At 43.8% G+C, this 16,108-nt stretch overlaps 1 protein-coding gene across 1 annotated transcript in view; it reads left to right on the top strand.

Moving 5' to 3' along the window:
• LOC117945071 (probable E3 ubiquitin-protein ligase HECTD4) overlaps positions 1-16,108 on the top strand; it is a 73,815-nt gene that overhangs the window by 53,384 nt on the left and 4,323 nt on the right. Inside the window, exons 52-71 of the mRNA XM_034872324.1 lie at positions 265-402; positions 1,006-1,142; positions 1,826-1,986; positions 2,085-2,266; positions 3,545-3,750; positions 4,298-4,428; positions 4,541-4,746; positions 5,041-5,220; positions 5,886-7,288; positions 7,887-8,094; positions 8,180-8,400; positions 9,454-9,599; positions 9,873-9,976; positions 10,908-11,031; positions 11,990-12,180; positions 12,462-12,608; positions 13,111-13,230; positions 13,336-13,491; positions 14,417-14,520; positions 15,480-15,701. Coding sequence (XP_034728215.1) covers positions 265-402; positions 1,006-1,142; positions 1,826-1,986; positions 2,085-2,266; positions 3,545-3,750; positions 4,298-4,428; positions 4,541-4,746; positions 5,041-5,220; positions 5,886-7,288; positions 7,887-8,094; positions 8,180-8,400; positions 9,454-9,599; positions 9,873-9,976; positions 10,908-11,031; positions 11,990-12,180; positions 12,462-12,608; positions 13,111-13,230; positions 13,336-13,491; positions 14,417-14,520; positions 15,480-15,701 — 4,487 coding nt within the window. The remainder of the gene's footprint in view (positions 1-264; positions 403-1,005; positions 1,143-1,825; positions 1,987-2,084; positions 2,267-3,544; positions 3,751-4,297; positions 4,429-4,540; positions 4,747-5,040; positions 5,221-5,885; positions 7,289-7,886; positions 8,095-8,179; positions 8,401-9,453; positions 9,600-9,872; positions 9,977-10,907; positions 11,032-11,989; positions 12,181-12,461; positions 12,609-13,110; positions 13,231-13,335; positions 13,492-14,416; positions 14,521-15,479; positions 15,702-16,108) is intronic.

Raw genomic sequence — 16,108 nt, 5'->3', positions numbered from 1 at the left:
CCCCCCCCCCCTGTATTTTAAGGAAGACCATTTATATATTTATTGATACATTATTCATTCACAAAGAAGATAGGTGTCCTTAAAGGTTGGATTTTCCTACATTTTGCAAAATAAGGCATTAAGATCAATTTTTAAAAGATGTTTTTTTATTTTTATTATTCCTCCTTTTTAATCAACTCTAGCCTAAGGGTGTAAACTTTCTCAAGTCACTGTAATTTAAACAAGGACAACTCTGACAGCCTTTGTCTCCGTGGTGTATTTCAGGCATGGTGGACATTGCGAGACAGACAGTGGAGTTCCTGTATGAAGAGAACGGCGGCATTCCTCGGGACCTCTACCTCCCGACCATCGAGGACATCAAGGACGAGGCCAACAAGTTCACTATTGACAAAGTTCGCAAAGGTACCTTTCACCTACATTCCTATCCCTTAACCCTTGTGCGGTATCCGGATCAAATTGACCCATTTCAAATTTTTACAAGAAGAAAAATGGTCTAAGTTACATTTTTTTCTACCTGAAATCAGCGTCCTTACCTTATTTCCTGTGATAAACATGTATTCCTGACTCAGAACATTATTCTGGATATGACACTTATGTTGTTTCCATAGTGGATTTTTAACATGAGTTATAACCTTGTGACAAAATAACAAACCCCACTTCCATTTTTAATAGTGTGCTAGTAGAGACTGATGCATTCACTAAACATAGATGTTATCTCAGCTGTTAGAAATTGAGATAAAGACAATATTTGTTAATAGATTGTGAAGTAAAATCTTAATTCAGAATTGTTTTTTAAAACCCCAAATAAGTCCCGAGTCAGTTTGACCCGAGGGACACAAGAGGGTCCCGAATGTGAAGACAACACCAGGGTTAATACTTTCACATGAGATCATTTCATAAGTGGTATATACAGTGGTTCTAAAGCTGTTGATTTGACACGTCACACTCGTCTTTGGGTTTCTGTAAACTATTTAACCGACATGATGTGTTTCCCCCTCAACGCAGGCTTGACTGTCGTCATCCGCTCTCCGGACAGCAACAACACCAACAGCACCACAGGAGGGACGGCCCTGCCCAAGTTTGCCATCAGGGGCATGTTAAAGACCTTTGGTTTGCACGGGGTGGTGCTGGATGTGGACTCTGTAAGTACTAATTCCAGATTCTTCATTGTTTGAGGCATGTTTGGACATGTATTTAACAGAGATGTTCAAATACCAATTCCATACCAATACCAATTCCAGTATCTGGAAGTGCTGGAGTTTACACACCCATCCAATACCACGAAATAAAGCCCTGAAGACAATCTATGTTCAAGTAGTTTGTTTCTTTTTTCGTTAGAACTGCCTGTGAAACTGGATAAAAATTTGAAAGTTCTGTGGCACAAAGATTTTAACCTGAGCACCGACCAACAACAAATATAGAAATCAGATCACATCCATACAGGGAGAGTAGTAGAACTGGGCGATATATTGATATAATATTGAAAATATATCGATATCGGGATATATGACCAGATATTGTCTTGGATTTGAATATCGTAAAATGACATAAGTGTCTTTTTCTGGTTTTAAAGGCTGCATTACAGTAAAGTGATGTCATTTTCTGATCTTACCTGACTGTAACCGTTCTATGTGCCTTTACCCACTTAGTCATTATATCCACTTGCAGGTTGATTTAGGGTGTGCACCCCTAATTTTTCTGCCTGTTTCCCTAAAATCTATTAAGTTAAGGGCTGCAGTGCCACTACTGAAAGAGGCCTGATCCATTTTCATAACTTAACAACTCAAATACTATAAATGTGCCTTTGTTACTTGAACTTGTGCAGGTGAATGAGCTGGTGCAGGTGGAGACCTACCTGCGCAGTGAGGGGGTGCTGGTGAGGTACTGGTATCCTATTGAGATGCTGGAGCGTCCGCCAGCTGGATCTCGACGGACTGCAGCTAATGGCTTAGTGTCACTGGACAGCAGCAACATTCAGATTCACAGGTAGCGTATAAACCCAACGGGGATAACACACAACACACGTTGCATTCTGCACCAGCGCTCAAAATGGATCAAACCTGTTTTTAACCGCTTCTCTTTAGGGAACTGCTTCGCTGTGAGAGCGCGCTGGCTCAGTTGTATTGTCGGATGGCGCTGCTCAACATCTTCGCCCCGAAGAGTCCCCACACCTTCACTCGTCTCTTCCACATACCTGCCATCCGTGACATCACCCTAGAGCACCTGCAGCTGCTGTCCAATCAGCTGCTGGCTCCGCCCCTCCCTGGTGAGTATTAATCTTTGAGAGCTGGATCGCCCATTGACTCCATTACCACACACACTTATTGCTTCCTTTTTTCTGTAATTTTGAAAAAAAAAAAATCTAATTCACTAATATGACCGTTGACATGCAGCCGTGTAAAATGGGATTTTTTTCAGCGTGTTCCAGCGGCGGAGGGATGCTTGAACTCAGCGTCTCTCTTTCCTTCCTTCAAACCAGCTATACTGTCCTTGTAATTAGTTGATTCTTCAGAATCCGACAGTTAGCTAACAGTGTAAAGTTCTCCAAAAAAAACACAGGGCACAACTTTTCTTGGAGTTCAATGAAGAAACTTTACTTTCCTTAATATACTTTAAAACTGTAACAAAGAGCGAAAGACAAACAGAAATGAGATGAAACTAATACAGAAACCCAAATATAATGCAAACCTACAATACTACTAATAGTCATTCTAACTATCAATCTAGTGATTTGACATTAGAAAACTCCAATAAACCAAAGATGTGCCAAGTACAATTACTTTTAACATTTTTTTATTGACATGTACAGTACCTACGGACAAATAGTATCCAAGGCAACGATGTAAGAAGGAAAAATGCAACATGAGAAATCATCACTGGCACCCTGCTCTGCAGCACACTCAATTAACATCTGATGGAAGTTTACAACTGAAAGTGAAACTTAAATTAAAGCTACTGCTGCTGGTTAGCCAGAAGGGGGCGCTGCTGTACACACAATTATGTTAAAAACCAAACTTTCTTAATTTACTTCAGAGAGGTCAGGACACCGGCTTCTAGAAAAGGCCGGCTCATATCCAGAAACCGGTTGATATCCAAGTCGTTGATCATGTTAAGAGATGTTTTTGTCTTTTCCTTTCTTTGGGCCGTGCATCTTTGCAAACTGCCGGCTGGTTGTGTACAGTAACCCTAGTAACTGACCATAAGCTGTAAACGGGCAATAAGCCGTAAACTGCAGCACAAACCCTGATGAGACGCAGATTCTGAATGCACACTGTACACATGTCCAAAGAATCTATCTTCTATAATCTGCAAAACACCAACATATCCCATACGTCTTAATCAGAAAATGCTATATTCAGTAAAAGGTCTTATTCTGAATACCAAAACAATGTGCTGCTTACAGGATCTGTATCAAATTCAGAATGTTGTCATATTCAGAACAACGGTGTGCATGTCAGTTTACTCGGTGTGATGTTAATGACCGTGTGTGTGTGTGTGTGTGTGTGTGTCTCTGCTGATTGCTATGACGCTGGTCTTCCTGCAGATGGGACTATTAGTTCCAGTTCGATCCTCCTGGCCCAGTCGGTGCTTCACAACCTCCAGGGCCAAAGCTGCTCCCCCTCAGAACTGTTCTACCAGGGCAACGCTCAGCCCATCCAGGAGTGGCTCACCGTGGCCATCACCCGTGCCTTGCATCAAGGAGAGGAAAGCCTGCTGGAGCTCACCAAGCAGATCTGCTGCTTCCTGCAGGTCAGCCAATCAGCGCTTCGCTTATTAAAACTGCCCCTGTGTCCCTACTTACCGACTGCCCGTTATGCCTGTTGGCGTGTAGGGCAACAACAAAGGATTTCCACTCTTGTCTGTTGTGGGCCAGTGTCTTTAACCCTCATGTTGTTCTTTGGGGTCGAATTGGACCCATTTTCAAAAGGTTTCTAAATCAGAAATTTGGTTTTCTTCAACCAAATTGTAAAGAATAGAAATAACATGGATTGTTCCATACAACACTCGTCACAAGTTAAATAACTGATCAGTTCACTGTTTTCATTGAATGTATTTCATAGCATTTTTAAGAAATGAAAAAAGTTAAATGTAGGGAAAATCACATTTTTTAAGAGGACGTTTTCCAAGAAATCTCTTTTATATCAAAGTTGAATTGGCATTGTAACTGTAATTTCCGTAACTTAAGTGACATTAAATGCAAAATGTGAATCTGAACCAAATCGATTTGGGGAATGATTGGCAATATCCGGCCCTAATGCCTGCTCAATATCTTGTTTATTTCTGCTCCCTTTGACAGAATGCACCCGAGCAGTTTACGTCTGAGGAGTTTCCTGTGACGGAGTCAAAGGTCAGCATGGACGTCAGCTTTCCCGGCGCTGCATTTGTGATCGTGTCCTGCAAGGAGAGCCAGCTGGGATGCCGCAAAGAGTCAGTTCCTCCGAAGTGTTCAACTCCAGCAATTCGGGATGAACTCAGGTTTCTTCCCTTTTATTTCTCGTTTAAATATTCAAATTCTCTCCCGTCTTTTTCGCTCCTTCAGCTCCAGCCTTTACAAGGCCCCCTGGGCTCGAGTCATGGTGTACGGCCTGGGTCACAAAGTGCGTAGAAACGGCCAGCTGAATCTGATGGAGGCCATGTGCTATCCACTGGATGCCTCACCTACCAACACAGGCCTTACTCCCCCTCCCACCACCAACCAGTACCCCTCTGTCATCATCCCCACTGATAAGGTGCACATCAAACTGGGTGAGTATCCAACTCCTTGACCCTTGTGATTCTCTTACATTCAACCTTGTTCTTGTGGTGCCTCCTGTGTCAAAACTGAAAATCGACACTTTTTCTGACGTTTTAGGTTCCTTTTAGGTTCCTATTGTAAGTGAGAAGACTATATGAGACATGCAATAATACAAAGATATTTGGCTTTTTGATGATTAAAAGCACGTGATTAGACTAGACCCTTGATGTGATTTTAGTGAAACTGAGTTTAAAACGCCTGTTTTACAGGATCAAATGTAATTCAACATCCCGTTGTGTTTTCAGGCGTGTCGCCCCCTCCCGGTGCTGTGCTGGTGCTGCACTCCTTGCCGCTGGAGTTTCCTCTGGCCATGGCGTTCGCTGAACAGCTGCTGACGTGGAAGCTGGGAGAGAACGGCGAGCGGTCTGAGGACGAGCTGGACACGGTGCCCTCGTCTGTGCTGCTGCAGGTGGTGGAACTCCTGGGTAGGTTAACCCGTAGCCGCTAGCCAATCAGAGTCAAGCAGCTTAGCGTGCTGAATATCCAATCCAGTCCCACTTTATTTACAGTACATAGCATGATTTTAACAAACACAAGGTTTCCAAAGTGCTGCACAACAAGATAATACAGAATAAACAGATAACACAATAAAAGCACAATAAAAAAAAATACAAGGTACAATAAAATAAACCAAAAGTTATACACATAAGATCAATACTCTACCTAGTGTAAAAAGCCGAAGAAAAGAGATGAGATCTGTGAGAACTGACCTAAATGGAGTTGAGTCTTCCTGCAGGATTTCTATACCATGCTAGAGTGGCTTAAAACATCTTTTTTATAATCGATTTATCGTTTTTTCCAAATTCTTTACCATTTTCTGACATTTTCGAGACCAAACAGCTAATCTAATTTCAAGAAATAATCAATAAGGGATGAGGAGGAGGAGGAGGAGGGAGGGGCGTGCTAGTCTTGCTTTTTTATGAAAAAACGTCAACAAGAAGTAACATCACCCAACATTGATCCTATAAAAAGTCATCAAAAGTCAAATCCTAGAAGAACCTTGAAAGCTTTCCAGACAAATCCTACCTAACATAAATGTAGATTTGAACAACTTTCAATGTTTTTTACGTTGTTGTTCTTTTTGCTTCAGGCGGTTTGCTTTGGACTACTGATCTGGCTCCCTCCATTAAAGAACTCCTCTTTCACTTGCTGGCTGAGCTTCTGCGAAAGATCCACCACCTGGAGCAGCGCAAGAGCCCCGCGGGCCTCTCCAGCTCCATCGCTCTGCTGCTCAACCCGTGCCTCGCCGTGCTCATGGCCCTGCAGACAGAGCTCCGCAAGCTCTACGACCGGGAGACCCAGGGGTGGACCGCTGGGGGGGCGGGAGCCGGGGGGTCGTCCTCTGGAGGCGTGGCGTTGGCTCTGGGGACGGACCAGAGCCGCTTCTCCACCTACTTCCACGCTCTGATGGAGGTTTGTCTCGCCGTGGCGGAGGTGACTCTTCCTCTCAACGTCGGCGGTTCTTCAGTGGGCGCCCTGTCCTCCACCAGCGCCCCCAACCTCAGCGACTCGTCTTCGTCCTCGTCATCGTCCCCGGGCCAGACGCCGCAGAGCCCCAGTCTGCTATCCAAACGTAAGAAGGTCAAGATGAAGCGTGAGAGAGCGGCGGCCGCGGTGGCGGCGGCGGTCTCCGGGAAGCGGGGAAGTGGAGGCGCGCGCTTGTCGGAGAGCGACAGCGCCCTGCTGAACATGGCGGCGAGTAAACCCGAGGACATGCTGTGGTTCCACCGCGGCCTCACGCTCCTCATGATACTACGACATCTCACCAACAAGGACCCGCAGGGCTTAAGCGTGACCAGTGACGCCGTGACGGACGCCTGCCAGGCGCTGGTGGGCCCCACGGCCCACAGCCGCCTGCTGGTGCTCTCGGGGATCCCCACGCACCTGGAGGAGGCAGTGGTTCGAAACGCTATCCGCAGGGCTTGCAACGCACACGGAGGGCTCTTCAAAGACGAAGTCTTCATCCCGCTGCAGGAAGAGGACCCTAAGAAGCCCAAAGCCGGAGCCGGGGTTTCTAGCCCTCAGGATGGCAAAGCGGGCTCTGAACCGGAGCGCCCGTTCCCCAACAGCGGAGTTCCTGAGAGTCCCGACAGCTCCAGCAGCGTGACACCGGCTATGAGCGTGAGCGCTTCGGCTTCCACCAGCCAGACTTCGATCTGCAGCTCTTCTCAGGGAGTGTCCCGCACCGCCAGTGAGCTCTCCGTTGACCAGGAGCCGTCAGCTGGTCCCCCTCTCACCACCGCTGCTGCTGCCGCTTCGGCCATTACATACCCTCAGCAGGGCCCCCAAGACACTCAGACTGTTTCTAGTCAGGAGAGTCTAGACACCTCCTTGTGTAGTACAGGAAGCCTGGGCAGTCTCGGCAGCTTAGGGGAGCCTCTCGACAACTCGGAAACGCCATCAGCGTCAGACGGAGGGTCCATGCACACCGTCACCTCGCTGGAGAGCAATGCAGTCATGGCCAGGCCCATCAAGGGCTATGCTGTCATTGAGGTGGGTCCATTAGGGGCACCATAGCGACCGGTTACTTTATTGGTACCTGTGAGTAAACTAGGTTTACAGTCTAAGAGGCAGTACCTCCTTAAAACTTTGTAGACCACAACATAACATGAAACACACCAAACATTACACAACAACATGTAATAGAGACAGTAAAACATGTAATAGAGACAGTAAAACATGTAATAGAGACAGTAAAACATGTAGTAGAGACAGTAAAACATGTAGTAGAGACAGTAAAACATGTAACAGAGACCATGCTGATTCCTCACATCTGTATCCAATGTTGTCTTCCTAAACGTCAAGTTTTTCAGTTTGGCAGCTTATAAAAACGTATGTATCTTACCTACAGATACTTAGGTTACTAGTGCATCCAACCCAACAGCAACTTTTAGCAATTTCTCAGTTGTTTCCTAAAAGATGGAATTGACAAGGAGGAGAACTTAATGCATTTCGAAGTCACTGGAGAGTAGAGAGTGGTTTTCCCCTCTGGTGGAGGCAGTACTTAAATGCGTTCTGTCTCTATAATAGTTCTACGTTATTTAGTTTTGTCTTGTTGAAATTCTCTTGTCTTTCTTTGGTCATTCAACAGGTTCGTTCTCGGGCCAAAGTGGAAAAGATCCGTGCCAGTCTTTTCAATAGCAGTGACCTGATTGGCTTGTCCAGTCTGGACGGGGAGGAGGATCTAATGGAGTTGACCAATGAGGAGATCCTCACAGCCTCCAGTGTTAACCAAAGCCTGTTTGACACGCAGGGAAGCTCTGCTCTTGAAGACTACTTCCTGGACAAGTCAGTCAGAGGTTGGTGTTTATTATACATTTCCTGCTTTTAAAACACTGAAAGTAGTTCTGCCGAATCTCACACGTTCCATCTCCATGTTTCAAGGTGACAAGCTTGTACCTGGAGCCCGAGATGTTCTCACAGACATCTTTAAGAGCTGTGTGCACTCGGAGCAGATGCTCAGCCTCACGCCGGCTAAGCCGGTTAAAGTGTCGGACATTTACCTCAGCAAGGAGCAGATCAACGCGCAGACACCTGGCAACCTGCTGCATACCTTCTTCACCAACGTTAGGCCTCCAAAGAAAGTTGAGGACCAGCTTACTCAGGTACACAACGTCATTGGTGGTGGAAATTCTCTGTTTTGCTGAATTGTCCAGTGATCCTTTTTGTTCAGTTTATTTTTAAGTGTTAGGTCTTGAATCTCTCTCCCGGCTTTTCCCTGAGGTCAACACTTTATACAGTGTTTGTTTACAATAACTTCTGAATAGAAACCTCCTGCGTCCCGTACGTACAGTTTCCCAGCTTTGAGAAGACAAACAGCCGGGTATACTCTCATTTCCTTCATAAAATTCAAGCTTGATGCTTTCCTATGTCAACACTGACTAACGTTAGCTTGAAGAGCTAATGTACCTTTTGAGCCACAGACTAAAGAAAATGACACCCCTCACACCAGCAGTCAGTCCAAGTGGCGGGGACATGTTGCTATTCCTCACGCTAGATTTCGTTTATCCAAGACAAAGGAAAGGCATGTAAAATTTCATCATCCGTCTTCACTGTAATCTACTACATGGTCTTGTGTACCACCCTTAAAACTAGTTACAGTATTTACAGTTCTAGCCTCCATTCTGAGAGATGGTTGTGGGCTTAGTTTGAGAAGTGTTGAGGAACGTGGTAGAGGGCAAAGCCACGGACTAAGACAGAAGCCACAACAACCGTGTTGTGTCCAGTAATATCCGAGCAGTAGCAGTAGACCAGATCATAATTCATGGCATGACAATAGCTGAGTTTCCTTCCACGTGTCATCGAATCATCTGAAGTTCTGTAAAAAAAAATAAAAAATAAAAAACTCATGCAAATAAAGCTGTTGAAAGTGTGTTTCCATCAAACGGCTTTAAAGCCAACAAAAACCTGTGATAATGACGTCACACGCTGGTTTACGATCAGATTAGCATATCAAATTGATTTTAGACATTTTAAGGTGTTTCCATTCATTTTCAAACAATTTCTCACAAGTTACGAATGAAAATGACGATATAAATACAATTTTGACATTTGTTTACAGAAAGTGATTTTTTATTTCTGTTAGCGCAACAGCAAGGTGATTTGGTCTATACAGTATGTAGATTCAAGTGTGTCAAAGTAAGTTTTGTTTGTGTCAGATTCTAAGAAAGTACGGCACCCCCAAGCCCAACAAGAACAAATACAGCAAAGCAGGAAAGGAACAGCACCAAGGCAAGGTAGTAAGCACCAAGAGGCCCATCACCAAACCGCCCACCAAGGAGAAGTCTGTGCTCAACAGTGTCAGGTGAGTTGTTAGTTTTCAACGTTTAGAGGTTTTTTGAAACCCATTGCAGTATCTAATCAAGACCGCCCTACGAAGCCGCCCGATTTGTTGGGGTAGGGCACCGAGCTTGAGTAGTTAATGTTAGGATAGCCCGTTGATCAGGGGATAGGACCCTCGTGCAAGGGATGTGGTGGGCGGGTCTTGCCTAGAACTGCAGTCGGTTCCATAATAAAGCTACAGTTACACTTGGACGTGGTAAATAAATTGAATTAGCTGGTGTCTGTCTTCTGCCAGGACTGCTCTGAGTGAGAAGAAGACAGTCCTGAAGCCCAAATCTCCCGAGAAATCCAGACCTGATGAGAAAGATGTGGACAAATCTCCTGCTAAGAAAGCAGAAGGTTGGCATTGATGATGCACACTTTGACGGCACAAATGTCTCCGAATACGTTAGTTGATGGAAGTTTTGTTAAGAATGAGACAATGAATGATTAGATGTGTGCAGAGGTGTGCTCCCCTTTGTTTCCTAACGAGGGTGAAGTACAAGACTCCACAAAGAGACAAACTTAAAGGGTAACTTCATGTGACTGACAACATTATGGAAAGGATCCCTACAGAAATAGACCTTTTTGTCAAAGAGAAAGATCCTTTTAGTTTGAAACAACACTAGGAAACCTTTCACTTAGACACTTAGAAACTGCACCAGCAGCAGTGGGAAATATTAATCTGAGTCTGTCAGAGGAACTGAATGTGCAAAATCCTCCATTATTGGACGTTGCAGCTTGTTTCGCTATTGCCAACTGCAGCTGTCTTACTTAATACTGGACCATTTTTAAAGAAGTGGGGATTGTTGGAACAGAAGAAAGACAAACCAAGATGGCTATTGATTGATTAAAAAAAAAAATTCAGTGTACTTAAGATAAAGTGTGTTTTAGGATGATGAAAGTTTATTTTTATGGAGGTAGTAAGTTTGGCTATTGAGATGCTGGATCTATACACACTACAAGTACTGATTATTTAAATGGGGTCTTCATTTTTAGTGGATGCAAACTGTTTCACCCCTATCTTTAAAAAAAAAAAAATAATTCATTGCAGCTTGTTGTGCTTTGAATAAATCTGCTTTTCATTATTAAACAATTAGTCAATAAACTGCCCAATCCAGTGGCAGAAGAGATTTTTTGTTTTTGTGTTATGTAACTGTAAATGAAATGTATGTTTTACTGATGGTCAGATGGAAGTACACTCTGATCACATGTGACGTCCTCCCATGAACCTCTGCTACCTAACGAGAGTAAATGTACCTCCTGTACTGTACCACTGTGTCTTCTTTAGTCCCAGAGGAGAAGTACCTGACACTGGAAGGCTTCCATAAGTTCACCGTTGACCGTGCCAAGCAGGACATCCGTAGCGTCTGGAGGGCGATTCTGGCGTGTGGTTACGACCTCCACCTGGATAGGTGAGGCCCGGGCAAAGCCATGAATACGGTCACATTTCAACAGAAAGGGCAACTTAACATGTTGTTGACGTCCTTCATTTTCTCCCTCGTCATCTTAGTGTAACGTAACATGACTTGTGCCTTCTTCCTGTACTTGCAACTAGAAAACGCACCAATCACACCCTCCAGTGTGCGTTATATTGCTATTACAGCACAGTGATTACCAACAAACTAAAAGTTATAATCAAACTGTATTTATATTGTGCGGCAAATTCTCTCAAAATGGGAAGAAAAGCAGCAGAGACAATTTCTGGTCCCTTTGTTTTTTTTAGCCAGCCAGCTAACTTAAGCTAATACTTATGCTAATGCTAGCTTTGTGAAGAATGTGGGATTCCCCAAACTGAATAACTACCACACACGTAAACACTAAACTGCTTGCTAGCTCTAACGCGTTGGGACTTTTTTTTTTAATTTGTCTACAGATTTAATCAGATTTAACTCCTGTATGCTGGCAAAGACGTGTTTAATCCAAGGAGTCCCTTTTATATAAATATGGTGGAGAGTTTCATGATTTATTTTCAACATTTAAATGGCGGAGTAATATTTTTGTGATGAGCCTGATCTGCTGTCATGAGGATGTCTACTTGTCCAATCAGATTGCCTGCTCAGATCTACTTGTTACATAATGATATATATATATATATATATATATATATGCTGACTCAGAATCTGATTTATTTACACATGTTTGTTTTTGTTTTTTTATAAAATACACTTTTCTCAGTGTTTTAATGTGTAAAGCTATTCCAATTTAAAAACACTCAAGACATACTACGTGGCGTAGATGTTGAGTGTATCTCACGTCCAAACGCCTGAGGGACTTAGTCCCATGAGGGACTTAGTCCCATGAGTGAGTCCCATGAGTGGCTAAGCATTGTGTGAGGTGTGTGTCTTTAACAGCAGCTGTCCTCTGTACCAGGTGCACCTGTATAGACACTCGGCACGCCCAGAAGGCCTGCAGGAAGTGGAATTTGGAGATGGACGTGGCATTGGTCCAGTACATCAACAGGCTGTGCCGTCACCTGGCCATCACACCCGCCCGACTGCACCCCCATGAAGTGTACCTGGACCCCGGAGACGCTGCGGATCCCCGAGTGGCCTGCCTGCTCAGTGAGTAAAAAACACTCGTTTGTTTCTCTGTGTAGAAATCTCTGATCTGCAGATCTTTTAAATTGCATGTCTACATTGATGACATATGATAAATATATAAGTAGCGATGTCTCCCGTTGTATTGGTTTGCCCTTTTATGGACATAATGCAACAAAAATATATTTAAATGCATTGTTTTAGACTATTTGAACGTCAATTTTAGCCAGTTTTGACAGCCCTAATGCCCACTGTCATCTATTGGGTTACATGCAGACGTGTAACCGTGTTGCGTGTGTTTTCAGACGTGCCTGTGGAGAGCATGCGCCTCCGTTTTGCTCTGCTCCAGTCCCTCAACAACACGCTGGAGAGCTTCTTCCTGCCGCTGGTGGAGCTGAGACAGACACACACCTACCAGAACAGCATTGCAGCGCTGTTATGTGAAGCCAAAGGTAAACCGGATGCAACGCGTCAAGGGGGTATAATGGGGCCCAGTTAGTGTGACTGTAGTCAGTGTTTGGATCTTTTATTGCAGCGGTCCCCAACCCCCCAGGCTGTGGACCGGTACCAGTCCGTGCATCCGTTTTATTTCTTATCTGAGCTTTTATTTTGAGAAAGTATTCTCTTGGCTTCCATGTGATCACGTGAACCCTAAAATGTAACCCGGTATCAAGTAAGTGTGTGAGAAACAGTCGTCCAAAAGACGGGAACAAAAAGGACTGAAGAAATGTATTTGTACAATATACCACAATTTTTATGCCAGTTGTATATTTTATTTTATTGTATTTACATGTCTCACCTTAAATCCCCGGTCTGTAAAATACTGTCTGACGTTAAACCGATCCCGTTGCTTAAAAGGTTGTGGACCGCTGTTTTATTGTAAACCTAAAACACAAGCTTCTAATCAGACGCTGTCATTCACACTCCATCACCTGCTTTCTCCGCTGGTTACAGGTCTGAACTTCTACGACACCAAGGTGACGGTAATGAACCGAGTCCTGAATGCAACAGTCCAGCGGACGGCTGACCACGCCGCCCCAGAGATCACTCTGGACCCTCTGGAGATTGTTGGAGGTTCGCTTTCCTTTCACTAGTTCACATGTTTCTTGTTTCCCATTTGATTGACTTTTATCTCTCTGCACTCGTTCTTTCTAACTCAGCGGTGTTTTTCTCCGTCAGGTGAGATCCGATCGTCGGAGAACACGTACTTCTGCCAGGCGGCACGCCAGCTAGCCTGCGTGCCGTCGTCCCAGCTGTGTGTGAAACTGGCGAGCGGAGGAGACCCGACCTACGCCTTCAACATCCGCTTCACTGGAGAGGAAGTTCACGGCACAAGTTAGAATTTCTCCTTCATGTCTTTCCTACTGTACCACCCTGCAGACTTTTACTTTGACCACAAGACTCGAGTCCTGTGCAGCCATTAAAGGCTCCGAAGTGGTTTCAGTCACATCTGACTGACTGGTTCCTTTTTCCTTAAACAAAGGCCCGATTAACAGTGGGGTGCCTCAAGGCACAATTTTAGGCCCAGTTTTGTTCTCGCTGTATATGCTGCCCCTGGGATCAATCTTCCAAAAATTAATTTCCTTTCACTGCTTTGCACACGACGTCCAATTTTACCAACCTTCTGAATACCAAAACAAACTCACTGGAAGCACTGAGAAAATGTCTACATGAAGTAAAAGACTGGATGTCACTAAAAAATGTTTTTAAACTTAACCCTTGTTTGGTATTCGGGTCAAATTGACCCATTTTCAAAAAACATAAGAAGAAAAATGGTACAAGTTCCATTTTTTTTCTATCTGAAAATCAACAGCCTTACCTTATTTTCCGTGATAAACATGTATTTCTGACTCAGAACATTATTCTGGATATGACACATATGTTGTTTCCATAGTGGATTTTCAACATGAATTATAACTTTAAGACAGAAAAAGAACCCCACTTCCATGTTTAATAGTGTGCTAGTAGAGACTGATGCATTCCCTAAACATAGATGTTATCTCAGTTGTTAGAAATTGAGATAAAGACAATATTTGTAAATACAGTATTTTTTTTTATCTGTTGTCTGTTTTGTTTTTGGCATACTCTGTTTTAGGTATTTTTTGGCTGTTTAATATGCTTTTTAATCTCATGCCGTTCTCTGTATCTGTACAGCACTTTGGGGCAGTGGTGACTGATTGTAAACTTTGACCTTTGACTTTATTTTACTAGAGTTTATGTTCAGCCCTAACTGTGGCTTTGATGATTCTCTCTCTTCCAGGTGGCTCCTTCAGACATTTCCTCTGGCAGGTGTGTAAGGAGTTACAGAGCTCGGCTCTTTCCCTGCTGCTCCCCTGCCCGAGCGCTGCAGCCAACCGGAACAAGGTACGGTGTTTCTGTACCTGACGTGCTCTCAGATTGTTCTGTTTCGGACACTGCTGGTCTTCTCAACGAGGCGAACATATTGGCCCCAATATAAGATATTTTTCGGTTAAGATGTCTGGAAAAAGTGGGATTGTGTTACATTCGGGGAGTACACTTTTTATAGGTCGGTATAGATCCACAACAGCTGATGGCGCCAGAGCGTGGACGGCTGCTCGGGCAGCGTGTTTTTGTCCGAGCTGGTTAGAAGTAACGGAGCCCGACCAGAACACGACAGGAATTCAGTTTTTTATGTCCGTACCAACCCGAGTCCGGAAGCACTAAATTGGTGTCACGCTGTCGAGAGTGCGGCTCGGGACACATACATATTTCTGTGTGTCTGTCTGAAGCTGTGCGTGGCTGGCAGAAATCAACAGACGCAATATATTCCTTAAACAGCCCAATTGTTATTATATAAAAGGCCGACCAATAGACTGCATGTTACTTTCATTTTTATACTGTTTAAGGTAAATGCCGATGCTTGACCATTTACAAAATATTAAATTTAAGGTACTTTAAATGTGACAATTTCATCTAAAAGATATTGAAAACATGATTTTATTTTAAAAGATGTGAAAATCAACAACCTACCTTTGTTTTAATATCATTATATTCAAATGAAATGATTTTTTATTTATACAATAAGGTTTGGTCTTCAAAAGGTCTTTTTCCAAAAATAAGTCCTAAAAAAGATATTAATATCAGGGTGTGTTATATTTGGACCTATGCAGTACTGTATGTTCCAGGATTGCACCAACTGCTTTCTCAGTGTTTCCCCACAGATTAAAAAAAACTGACATGTTTTGAGTTTCATTCTCAGTAAGTGCAGAGAGCGTTTTGTTCTTGGAATCCTGTCTTGCACCATGAGGTTAATTACTGACGGTGTTGTCTGAGTCAGGGTTGTTGTTTCCTGATCTCCTCAGGGGAAGTACATCCTGACGCCTTGCCCTATCAGCTACGCAGAGGAACAGCTGTTGCACTTCTTCGGTCAGCTGCTCGGTATTGCCATCCGGGCAGATGTGCCCCTTCCTCTGGACCTGCTGGGCTCCTTCTGGAAGGGTCTGGCGGGCGAGGGTCTGGACCCGGAGCAGGACCTGCAGGAGGCCGATGTGCTCACCTACAACTACGTCAAGAAGTTTGAAAATGTAAGGGACCAGTAGTGTAAACCTCATGTCTGTCCCTGCTAGGACTGTTGTTTAACCAACAACCACAACTTCAATTTAATACTATCTGAGAACTGTTAAAAACAATATTATTGAAGCAAAAATGAAGGGATTTTTTGTATAAAAGAAAAATAATTCTACTCTCCCATCTTTTCTTCTCCATACCACGTATCTCTAAAGACATTGGGAAGACAATGTTTAAATTTAAAGCCCCTTCTGATTGGATGGTTTACCTCGGTCTTTTAGAGCTTTCTCCCCTTTTCACCAGTTTAAGATGTCTCTTCATAATTATTTACATACAAGCTGCAACTGTTTTCCTTGCATAAAAGAAAAATGGTTTACAACAGACACACAACAACAAGCTCAGGGTTACAACAGACACAACAACA

Source organism: Etheostoma cragini, chromosome 5 (assembly GCF_013103735.1).
Source record: "Etheostoma cragini isolate CJK2018 chromosome 5, CSU_Ecrag_1.0, whole genome shotgun sequence".
Classification (NCBI taxonomy): Eukaryota; Metazoa; Chordata; class Actinopteri; order Perciformes; family Percidae; genus Etheostoma; species Etheostoma cragini.
This window is presented reverse-complemented; position numbering and strand designations above follow the sequence as displayed.